Here is a 12,352-nt window from a genome sequence, read left to right as displayed (position 1 = left end):
GTTTATGGGACCAGCCATTATATGAAGATAGGCATGGAAACACCATCTTATAAACTGGCTGCACTTGGCCTATAAATTATACAGTAACAGCAGATATGTAGAAGTCCACTTTCGCATTTCAAATGAGTCTACAGGCCGTGTTACTCTTTGGGAAGGTTGCATGGATCACGCAGGGCTCTTAAATAAGCCTCTGAAACTTTGACAGTTGTTTTGACATTTTAAACCAGACAGATGTATCTCCAGTCTTCTTTTTTTAGGAGAAAAGGGTAATCAAGGACCCCCTGGACCACAGGGTGCAGAAGGACCAAGGGGACCAAAGGGCCAGCGTGGTAACTTACCCTTCTCATTCTAATACCAGCTGACTTAGGTTGATCTGTTTTGTTTTGGTGTTTGTTTGCTTTCTTTTAATATAAAGGATTCTTCTTCATTACATTTTTGCTCCTAGGTCCACCTGGAGTCCCTGGGAGAATATTCTCCATCCCGGGAAGCAAGGGTCCTCCTGGACTGCCAGGAATCCCAGGAACACCAGGTGATCAAGGAATTCAAGGGATTCCTGGACTACAAGGTGGTTTATATTTTTATCTTTGTACATGTGTGTGCTGCTTAGTGGAACATTTTGGTTTGGTCTGAAAACATGCTTCTGCATAGAAAATTGATGTGTCTTAAAAAATACCTCTCTGTATTTAAAAATAGTTCTTTGTACCTTGTTAACAACCTTGTATTTATAACCTGTCCTATTCTATCTGCCCTCCACCCTCACAGTCAGCAAATAAGCAAGTTACTCCCTCAGCATAAGCCTAAGCAAAATAATGGAATAACAAGTAAACTTGGATCAAAGCGTTCACCATTTTCATACAAACAGAACCATGCTCAGGATGTTTGTCATTTTTGGGGGGGGAAATGGCCACACATAATAGAAGTACTCTAGGTGTGCTACAAAATTATTTTGGAAAGGAGAGGAGAGGCTGGCTACTTCTCCATTGGCACTAGAAGTGAAGCCTGCCATGGCTGTGAGGAATGAGAAAGCAAAGAGCAGGTAGGATGAGGTGGATGTGCAGTGGGTACTTGGCCACTTTTCAATACCACAGCTTTCCACGCCAGGAAGGGAGCTACTCAGGGGGGGCAGGCTTGCCAGAAGGCATGCCCCACTCAGCAATGACAGTTGCCTCCAGTATAACAAAGGAGGCACTAAAGAATTGTTCTTTTACACTTTCCTTGAAGTTGTTTTACAGAGGAACTGCATTATTTATAGGATTACAAACCATGACCAAGATGATTATGGCCTGTTACTGTATTTTTGAAGTATTTCTATTGTATGACACATGCTAAAAGAAAAAGCTATTTGCTTTGGTTTCTGTAAACATTTCTTATGAGAATAATATTTTTCTGCAATGCATTCAATATTTCCTTGCAGTCTTCCTGATAGGAAATAGGAACAGTAACACCACAGTCAGTCTCAAAACTTAGTAAATTCATGCTGAAGTTTTCCTTCTAAAACAGCTACATTTACATGGGGATTTTAACTTTATTGATTAACAGTTATTAAAATCTAGAATAACTACTGCTATATGATTCTGGTTTTTTCCTGATTACAATTTAGGACCTAAAGGAGTAAAAGGTCTACCAGGAAGTTTTGGTCATCCAGGTCAACCAGGACTGCCTGGTCCAAAAGGAGACAGGGGATTTCCAGGACAAAGAGGTACAGGAAAGCAGACATCTCTGTTTGACTGCTACTACTGAATTTACAGATAAACTGTATTCTTGATTTCTGTAAATTCGTCCTCTTCCATGTATTGAGATTTTGTCACATTTACAGTAGCTTTAGGGCCACAAGCCCATGTAAGCACATTCTTAGCTTTTAACAGATGCATGTCCACAACTGAAATAATAATTAACAAATATATGCCTTGACTGTGCTCCTCTGTTATTAATCACATTTATTTATCCACTTGAAATCCCTAGGTATTAGTGTGCCTTTTTATGACATCAAAGTAGAACTAAATATTTTTATTTAGTCACCATAAAATGTTTTTACTTTACAACTTTTTTGGTAAAAATGGCCATGGCTCTTTAAAATACCTCACTATTCCATGAACCTATGCAATATAAAGCTACCTGAGCTAGGTCTGAAGGAGTTAATACATCTAGCAACAAATATTACCAATTTTCAAGTTGTATCTTATTGATAAACTTTTTGTTAGTTTTCAAGTGGTTCCACTTACTTAAATGAAGTAAAAATTCAAACAAAATAATATTTGCAGTCATAATTCTTTCCCCTCCACAGGACAACCTGGACTGATTGGCTTTCCAGGTCTACGGGGGTTACCTGGATCACCAGGTACTATTATTGCTGATCCAACAAAAAGAGGTTTTATCTTTACCCGGCATAGTCAATCAACGAAGATTCCTTCATGCCCACATGGGACATCGCAGATCTATGTTGGCTATTCACTGCTTTTTGTACAAGGAAATGAACGAGCACATGGACAAGATCTTGGTACTGTATTGGTAAAAATTTTCAAATCGTTTTCTTTAGAGTCCCGTAACGCTAAGTTGTCATGAAAACAAAGTCACAGTAAGTGTCTGAGATGAACATTGGTTTCAACCATCAGTCTCCAGAGTGGTCTGTTGCCCTGAGTTGATTCAGGAATCGTGGCTTGAAAGACACCTTTCCTTCCTGCACTCCTATATTCCCTTTTTGTTATCCCTAGACAGCTTTGAGGAGGAATTCAGTTACTTAGGTATAGATGTCTAGTATAAATGTTCACAATATCTGTACAGGGCTGACAATAACAACACAGGATCCGAGAGAGAATCTTGCTGTTTTGGAGACCAAATGTGATGTTTTAGGGTGTTAAAAATGGCACCAGAAGCTTTTGTTTAAGCAGCTGAATCGCTGCCACTGTGTCAAGGACCAATACCATTCAAGAAGATACTGTCATGTTAACAGATTTTGTTCTTAGCCCTTAGTTTTTATATACGTATTTTTATATATACCATAAGCATTTTGCTTGCAGATAATTCCACTGTACAGACACTTACCCCTTTGTAGTTACCGACTGTTTTAATTCTCACTACAATAGATTGGATGCCATCGTGTGTCTCTTCTGTTCACTGTGCTAAATACAAGCTCCTATCTGTCACAAACCTCTGCTCTTTTGCCTTTTAGGAACAGCTGGTAGCTGCTTGCAGAGATTTACTACCATGCCATTCTTATTCTGTAACACCAATGATATTTGTAGTTTTGCTTCTCGCAATGACTATTCATACTGGCTGTCAACCGCAGCAGTAATGCCAGTAGACATGGCACCGATTTCTGGCAGGGCATTAGAGCCCCATATAAGCAGGTAAGAGTATAAGAATTTTAGCTCTTCTGGCCTGGAACCACAAAGACATCATAAATGTTTTGACCGGCAAATCTTAGGCAAAGACCTGCCCACCTCAGCCAGCACAAGCAGTGTTTTTAACCACCTGATTTTTGATTACTCACCTGAGTATGTCAGATATTCAGTGATACTCTGAGAAAAGTTAGATTAAAGCTAGGGTCCCACCACAGGGTTTAACCTGCATAGCTGACACGAGATGGCAGCACACAATCCTACTGATTGCAGTGATTTTTTTTTAAAAAACCTATTGTTGTGTATATCGGAGGCAGACTAAAATGAAATAAAGACAGCTTCATTATTTGGACTCCAGTACAAATCAAGTTCTGCTTTCAGTTGTGTGATACATTTACTGTAGTTGGTGAAGAACATTGTAAGTTGGGGCTGAAGGTTCTCTGCTATGAAACACCCTTGTGCAAGTGTGGCCCTTTCTAGTTGGTTTAGAACAGCTGAGACAGATGAAGAGGAAAAGTTATAAAAGCATGAAAGACCATGAGTAGCAAAATCAAAGATGGGAAGGCAAACTTTGCACTCTGTCTTCCAGCCCGCCCTACCCAGTTGTTGCAATCTAGTAGCTCAGCTTCATAGTTTCTTCATTAAGGAAATAAAGATTACTTTTTCTAATCTTAGCAAATAAAGGTACAGAACTTTAATCTAAACCATAACAACATAAAGTAGCGAGCACATGAAGAAGGTAAAATTTAGCTTGTTACTTCCGTAAAGGCAGAAGTAGGAAGCTCAGATGTTCTGGGACTAATTCCCATCTTATACCAACTTTTGTCTGGTGTTACTAGTAGAGATTGCAAACAAATTGCAAAGCAAGGCATTTGGGTTACCTTCAATTTACTTATCTCATTAAACAGAGAAAACCTGTGTAAGTTGTAACATTTATAGTAAGCCCTGCCATTAGGTAGCTTCTATCCTAGAAGAGACAACATTTGTCTGCCTTCATGTCTTCCCTCACATCCGCACTGATTGCATGTGCATCTCTTCTTACAGGTGTGTTGTCTGTGAAGGAGCTGCTATGATAATAGCAGTTCACAGCCAAACAACTGTAGTTCCTGCGTGTCCAGAAGGCTGGACATCTCTCTGGAAGGGTTTTTCTTTTGTTATGGTAAGGATATAAAGACTTGAATTATTAATTCTGTGTCCTCTCAATTTCATTGGCATTTTCATCTGCTCATAGCTCATTTGTTAATTAATAATTGTTAAATTCTTTTTTTTTGTTTGCCAAGAAGTAGACAATAATTCTGTTAATTCTTATTCAATGCCAAAAGCATAGGAACAACTATTCTGATCTACCCTCAAAAATAGGTGGCAGGAGGAAAAGGGGAAAAGATGAAAAGAGAACCATAGGAATTTAGTTTGACAAAAATAACTGCATGGTCTCATTTTCATGTGTCATGCTAAGATCTAGGAAACAGGTTTGGGGAGTGGAGTGGTTAAACCGGTCCTGAACACAAATACACAGAAATAACTGACCCGCTTGCATGCCAGGCAGTTCTTTTATAAATCGGATCTTGGGGCTAAACTCCGCTGAAAGCTAAAATCAAAACAAATGCAGTACACTCTCTACAAAAGACAGCCTCAGCAATTTTGATGCCCCTAACAAGATATAAGTGAAGAAAATTCATAATATGCCTGCAAAGTGAGAACTGATTATGGGAATAAGGGTGTATCTATACTAGGGGCTGTAGCTCTTCATCTTTGTTATCCATACCTGTGGGATGGCATAAGATGCCAGCAAATGAGGGTAAAAGACAGAATTAAAAACCCCCTCTTTTTTGGTATGACGTAGAGTCCTTTTAGGTCTAGTGTGAAATTTGTTGTCTTTCCTGGGATTTAGCCCTAAGTAGTACTACTACTAATAATAATCATCTTGGAAAAGAATGAGAGCATTTTTGCAGCATGTTTAAAATCATTTGCTTGTTCCCATCATCAGCAAATTTAAATGGTATCTTCTAGCCAATTTTCTACTGTCATAAATTATTTTAGAGCTATTTCTACAATCATTTACCAATATCAGAGAAGGAAAATGCCATCTTCGCTTTTTGTGTTTGGAGAAGCAATCAATGTAACAAAAAATATGAACACACACAAAATAAGGGATTTGGCTTATTCATAATTCAGTTGCTGTAGTCCTCAATTGGACAGAATCCAGCTACTCTGTAGTCTTTGTACCGGTTACAGTTTCATGCCTTTTCATGGAGCAGAAAAAGGCCTTTGCAGGGACTTAAGAAATGCCATAACTGTGCCTGAATTTTCATAAGGCTTCTGTGCTTCATTAGAAGTTTGATAAAACTAATCTATGTTCATTTTGGTTTGTCCAAGATATACCACAGAACATATGGTATGTTTTAGAAGGAGATTTTTTTTTTTTTTTGCCTGCAGTTTACTAAAAGCTGATGGACAAGTTCTCATAAAAAATGTATTGGTGGTTACAGTACACAAGTGCCGGCTCAGAAGCTTCTGGCCAAGCATTGGCATCTCCTGGATCTTGTTTGGAAGAATTTCGAGCCATCCCATTCATAGAGTGCCATGGCAGGGGGACGTGCAACTACTACACAAATTCCTACAGCTTCTGGTTGGCATCATTAAATCCAAGAAGAATGTTCAGGTAAACTGTACTTCCCTGCATCCATACACATCGCATCCATGCTGCACGTGCCCGAGGAGACAATAACTGCCTGCATACCGTGTGGGGCTCCCCTAGTAATTCCCCTCAGTTTAGACATCCATCCCCCTTTGTTAAGTGTAGGGTCATTCTGTAGCACAAAGATGCCTTAAGTGAGCCAAGGATTTCAATGTTGTTGTCAATAATTCCATATCCAAGGTTTCATCTTCTCTCCCTGTTTTTTAAAGAAAAAAGTAAATGTTTGTTTTCTTTCTTTTAGGAAACCTCTGCCACAGACTTTGAAAGCAGGAGAACTAGAAAATATCATCAGCCGTTGTCAGGTCTGCATGAAGAGACCAGTCTAAACAGTGGCCACTCTTGATGGAACATGAAACTCTGCTTTTATTACAAAGAATTGCCTAACTCTGAAGAGCTATAATTTATTCAAGTCCAGCTGCATCTGGAAAGAAAATTATAAATTGCCAGTGCAGCACCGTGGTGAGGTAGGGCAACAGTTTGACTTTTGTCTTTGGCAAATGACAAAGCACTTTGTTGGAGAAAGCTTGTAATGGCAGTCTGAAGGGGCTTCTGCTGAACTATGTCATTTCTAAGCTGCATCTTCACGATAAAACTATGGCATCGCCAAATCTTTAATGGAAGATGTTAATGCTGCCTTGTGTCATGTGCTTTTCAAACCGCAAGACAAAGTAAATGCTCTAATATCAGCTTACATATGTTCAGTGTTCAAAGTGGATATAATTTAAGATGAAAATCTGGCACTTACGAGAGGTAGGGTTCAATAGGAAACATTTTCAGTGCACTTTTAAACATACAATGATCCATTTCGGGTTGGTTTGGTTTGGTTTTCTTGTCTAATAAACAACTGTCTCCCCATTTACCTCACCCTTCCTCTGGCTGGCAAACAGGAATACAATCTTTTTTGCATCACTGCAATAATAATGGTTCTTCACTAGCCAGAGAGGGAGCTACACCGTGCACTGGGCAGACAGTTCAGTGGTGACATGCACGAGCTGTGTTCTCCAGAGTGACTATGGCTAAGGGCTGACTAACTGAAAGTCTTGGAAAGTTTTCATTAGATTCCATGGCTTTTGACACAGATCATGAGATCTTTTAAATTCTTCAAACGTTGACAGTATTGGGCCTCTATTATGATCACGTGCTTTTGTCTCTACTGAAGAACAACTATTTAACATACCATAATTTGGGATTTTGATGGAATTAACAATTACTGTATGATTCAAGGGCTCCCATGGCATTATCAGGTTATCACACACCATCAGGATGTGATCTCTTTCTATTTTATTTTTAATAGATAACAAAAATATAATATTCACATTTTATAATATTCCATATTTAAATATTTATCACAAATTATATTCTGTATTTAAATATTTATCACACATTTCTGCAAATGAAAACCTTCATTCCATCCAGTTAAATGCATGCATCCAAAATTTAAAAAAAAGACTGATATTTAAATTGTACCATTTGAGCACTGACTTACACAAGAGAATCCAACTGTAAATGAAAATAAATACTTGAAAAGCACTTTCATTTACTCGTATAACTTATAAAAAATTGTAGCTCTGAGGGGGGATTTTTTATTTATAACATTGCACTTGCAAGGCTATTTAAAATTGTAATGTTAACATTTAAAATGTTAATATTTTTTTAATACTTGCACAATCTATCAGAATTCCAGTATTTAGTGTTATAGAAGAAGCCTAATTCATCAGAATAGTTCTGTAAATGCATAATTTTAAATGTAGGGTCTAGCAACTCATTGAAATAACCAAGATTTCTCATTTAGATCTTTTTTAAGCCAGTGAAATTTTATATTGTTTCTGTTAAACTACTTGCATTGTGTTTGTCTGACTGTTTGAATTTTCAGTGTTAACCTAACTAAGAAAAAGTTTCATCTGTGTTCCATGCCAGTATCTTCTGATGGAGCTAGCGTGAAGATACCATTTACATGAACTGAATGGATATTTTAAAATTAGTGTTTGCTTGAACAGTCATAGTACTTCTGTTTCTAAGGTATAATTGTGAAGTTGAAGGTTTTTATGAAGAATCTCTATGCAGATGCACTACTGAGAAGAAGGTATTAATGTCAAGTTAATAGTCTTCCATTTGAACAAGGTTTGGGGATGGGGGGTGTTTTCCTTAAAACAATCACATACTAGATTTTTCCATAAACTCTGAAGTTTGCTTTAAGTACTCAAAGATAAAATCCACACCTGTTGCTTGTTAGGTTGCTGGGGTTTGGGTTTGGTTTTGTTTTCCATCAAGGCTCATTACAGTCACCCAAAGGCATTGTATACTGTATACCATTGATGACTGTGGAGACCCTCATGTAGAAATTGCTAGTAAAGTGCAGAGGTTGAAGTCTGCTGGAAATGGTCAGCAGAGGATAACGTGTAAGGAGAAGGAAATGGGTTGTGGTTTTAAAGTCCAAAGGTAAGTTACAAAGAGTTATGTCTCGTAGTATAGCACACAACTGGAAGTTATGCCTTGTTCCCAGTTTTGGATTCTGCTGCTCACTTACTGTGTGGCCTTCAACAAGTTACTAAAGATTTTCCTAAATAGCTTTAGATTTTGAGTGCTCAAACTCAGTCTTGCTTTCAGAAGCATGAAACACAACTGCAGGGATACATATGTTCATCAAGCCCAGTGTAATACAAGCTGGACATTGAAAAGCAAAGAAAAACTTGAAAAAAAAGTTGATCTTAACTTATCTCTGCAGATGCAGATCATTTTATATCCCTACTGCTAACGATTGTTGTGAGGATTAGTTGACTCATGTCTGTAAATGCTTTGAGAGCCTTAACTGGAAAGTGCTGAAGAGGTGGAAGGTATTAATATATTGTACTGAAAGAATGGAAGCATGAGAAATCAGAAATAATGAACAAATAAGGGGGGGGGGGGGGAACAAACCTTCTGCTAAATACAGCCAAATAAAAATATTTTGACTAAATAAAAGACCCATTTCACTTGTTTTTGTTGTTCTTCCCAGTGCTAATGATCTTTTCCACTACCAATGCATAATATTTTTTACAAAAAAAAAAAAAGTGTCATCTGATTAAAAGACAGTAAGTGGATTTTGCCCTCAGAAAGACACTCACTCTCTCCTACTTGAACTACACTAGAAGTCTAGCACTTCAGTCTAGATGCCCAAGCTGGATGTCTGCATGCTATCTTTCTTCCCAGGCATATTTCTACACAGGATACTGTGATGGGCTGGTGCCAGACAGTGGTTTCAATCTGGAACAACTCAGCCATGTTCTTCTCTTCTACTGCTCTCATTCGTATTTTCTGCTGGATTCATATGCATGATGCACAGGTGGGTGGCAAGCTGCTGTTGACAGAAATAGTATGAGAGGAAAGGGTTGTGATCACATTGAGGAAAACCTAGGATGATGAAGAAGGCTGGCTGATGGGGCCCCAAGCACACCAGCTGCCCCAGAGGGCCCTGCCCAGCCTGCACCCTCAGCACACAGGTCCAGGCGCTGTACCCAAGCTCCATCCCAGGCCTTGCCTGAGCTCTGCTGTGGGTAGGCTTGTGCCCAGCCCTCTCCCTGCCTCTCCCAACTTCTTCACTTGTCTTTGACCTGGGATCTGACTTGTCACCTTGCATTTGCCTGATGGTTGCTGGATGGTCAACAGAACCTTGTACTGGCACCAATGTGTTGCTGTGCCCAGTATGGTGGGACCGTGCCATTGTTGGAGAGATCACTGCCCTGCTTAAGCTGGGGTTGCCTTCCTCCGTGGAAGGAAGCCGCTCTTGCTTTGCTTGCTGTCAAACACTCACAACTTGCCTAGGGAACCACTGTAACTCCAGGTTCAAGAAGGGAAAGCAGTGGCCACGAAGGAAGCCAAAACCTGTAAAAACTAGAAAAGAGTAGGACTTGTAGTGTCTCCTCAGACAGAAGACAGTACCCAGAGGTATTCTCTAAGTGCACACAGACAGACAAACAAGCAGATTGTGTGCAGCAGAAAGAAAAGGACACACCTAAAATTATTATCAAGATTTCAGTGTGAAAATGAGGAAGACATATCTGAAAATCAAACTGATAGAACAGTGTTGTATGCAACATTCTTAAGGATGGGCTTTTAAATCACTGAACAAGAATATCAAAGATACCTGCAGAGAGATCTGAAAACTGTCAAAGAAAATTATTTGTTCCAGGACTTCTACACAATGAAAAAATGGAAGGAGCATCCTGAAAGGGATGAGGATACAGTTAGGGTACAGCCTGATGCAATTCTTTTTGAGATCTGACAAAATACATGGGGCCTGGACAGGGTGACGTGGTCATGATCTACTAGTGGTAATTCATGACATGACACTACACTAGAAACCACTACCAGGGCCCTTCTGGAGAATTTCCTGTGGATTAGAAGAACCCAGGTGACTAGTCTGTGGCCGCTTTTATTGTGTGACCACTCAATTTATGAACAAGTATATATTCAATAGAATAAACATAGTTACGTAATTGATCTCAACATAAAATTATATATGGGGCATCACCAGAGAAGGACCATGTTTCTAGTGTGCTTCAAGACCCAGTTTTAGACTTTTTATACTTTTTTTTTTTTTTAAAAAGGACTAAATCCCTACTGATAGTTTGTAAATCTTGGAGCCTGGAGAAGTCAAAAAACTCAGGAGGACTCTGCTACAGAATGATGGGGATTGCCTGGTAAGATGTGCTCAGGCCAACAATTTGTGTTTCAAGGAGGCCAAATGTAAGATCCTATATCTAAAGGCAAATAATGTATATTTCTCAATGTTACACAACTTTTATTTTCATCTAGTAAGAGATCATATTTCAGACCACTTACCTCTAAAACAGTGCTGTTGGTATTTGTAAAGAACTGAATCAGCAAGTTGTGGGCGTTGGATCAATACATGCTTCAATACTACTGGTACTGCTATTCATTTTGACCTCCAAAACATTATTGTGACCATAAATCAAAATATAGGGAAAGCTCAGAGGATACTTTCCTCTCTTTAAAAAAACATGTCTGTTGTATTCAATAGCATTTTTCATTTTATTTTTCTGTATGGAATTGGAAAAGTGATAGTTAACCCACACCACAAGGAAACGGCTGCTCTTAGGCAGCCTGTGCTGTGCGAGAGAGCTGGTTCCAGGAAGGGTCACCTACTAGGGCCCTTGGAAGTGTTTCACCGACATAAGGAGATGGTGCTCCACCGGTCTGAACTGACGTGTGAGCTGGGTTTCAGTGGGACAGGAAATGGATGGCTCTGTCAGCCGCGTTTGCTGACAAATTTTATGTAATGCTAATGCGGTGGTGATTGACGCAGAAGACGACACCATTTAACAGGTCAGCCTTTGTGAAGTTGACCGGCTGGTAAGACATAAAGCCTAACTAGCAGCTGGGTTTTTTTGAAGTGTGCAGTTGCTTGAGTGGTAGCTAGGCAACTACCTCTCTCAGAAAACGTGCCCTGAAGTGACTGGCCTTTTGCCCTTGCACATGAGGATAGTATGCCAGGTTCATCACACCCCAAGCCAGATTTTCCGCCCACTTAACACGTAATTAGATCTTCGTGGTTCCGTATTACAACAGTATGTTAATCCACTGCAGCACAAAGACGTAAGCCGAGAGTGCGAGCGCTCCACATGAAGCTCTGCTGCTCGACAGCGCTGACAAGGTGGACGGGCGGCACAGAGTGGCTGCAGCCGGAGCAGGCTCAAGGGGCAGCAGGAGCAGGCTCAGGGGCAGCAGGAGCAGGCTCAAGAAGCAGCAGGAGCAGGCTCAGGGGCAGCGGGAGCAGGCTCAGGGGCAGCGGGAGCAGGCCCAAGGGGCAGCGGGAGAACGCTCAAGGGGCAGCGGGAGCACGCCCAAGGGGCAGCGGGAGCAGGCCCAAGGGGCAGCGGGAGCACGCTCAAGGGGCAGCGGGAGCACGCTCAAGGGGCAGCGGGAGCAGGCCCAAGGGGCAGCGGGAGCAGGCCCAAGGGGCAGCGGGAGCAGTACGTGCGCTGGGGCGGAGGGTCCCGGCTCTACCAGCACCTGCGGTGAGCGCTGCCCAAGGTTCTTCCCCTGGGGCTCCACCGCTTACTGTGAGGCTCCACTGAGGAGCCCTGGAGGTACGAGACCCCCAGCTCCAGGGCGGTGCAAGCGGCTCGCCCTCCATGCGGACAGGGAGGAGGCGCCGAGAAGCTCCAGGGATAAGTTGAACAGTCTCTCCGTGCAGAGCCCTGTGCCGCTGACTGCGGCTCCTCACGCTGTGGCTGCAAGCGGGGCCGCCGACCCCCCGCCCCCCGTGGCCCCGCCGCCCCCTGGCCCCCAGGGCAGCCCCGCGCCCGCGGGTGAC

The 12,352-nt window shown here is 41.2% G+C and overlaps 1 protein-coding gene across 1 annotated transcript in view; it reads left to right on the top strand.

Moving 5' to 3' along the window:
- Positions 1 to 6,362, top strand: part of COL4A3 (collagen type IV alpha 3 chain) — a 64,189-nt gene extending 57,827 nt beyond the window's left edge. The window contains exons 45-52 of the mRNA XM_075716415.1: positions 258 to 329; positions 446 to 565; positions 1,601 to 1,699; positions 2,285 to 2,497; positions 3,170 to 3,347; positions 4,383 to 4,497; positions 5,828 to 6,000; positions 6,278 to 6,362. Coding sequence (XP_075572530.1) covers positions 258 to 329; positions 446 to 565; positions 1,601 to 1,699; positions 2,285 to 2,497; positions 3,170 to 3,347; positions 4,383 to 4,497; positions 5,828 to 6,000; positions 6,278 to 6,362 — 1,055 coding nt within the window. The remainder of the gene's footprint in view (positions 1 to 257; positions 330 to 445; positions 566 to 1,600; positions 1,700 to 2,284; positions 2,498 to 3,169; positions 3,348 to 4,382; positions 4,498 to 5,827; positions 6,001 to 6,277) is intronic.
- Positions 6,363 to 12,352: the final 5,990 nt, after the last annotated feature.

The sequence above is a fragment of the Pelecanus crispus genome, chromosome 9, assembly GCF_030463565.1.
Source record: "Pelecanus crispus isolate bPelCri1 chromosome 9, bPelCri1.pri, whole genome shotgun sequence".
Lineage (NCBI taxonomy): Eukaryota > Metazoa > Chordata > Aves > Pelecaniformes > Pelecanidae > Pelecanus > Pelecanus crispus.
This window is presented reverse-complemented; position numbering and strand designations above follow the sequence as displayed.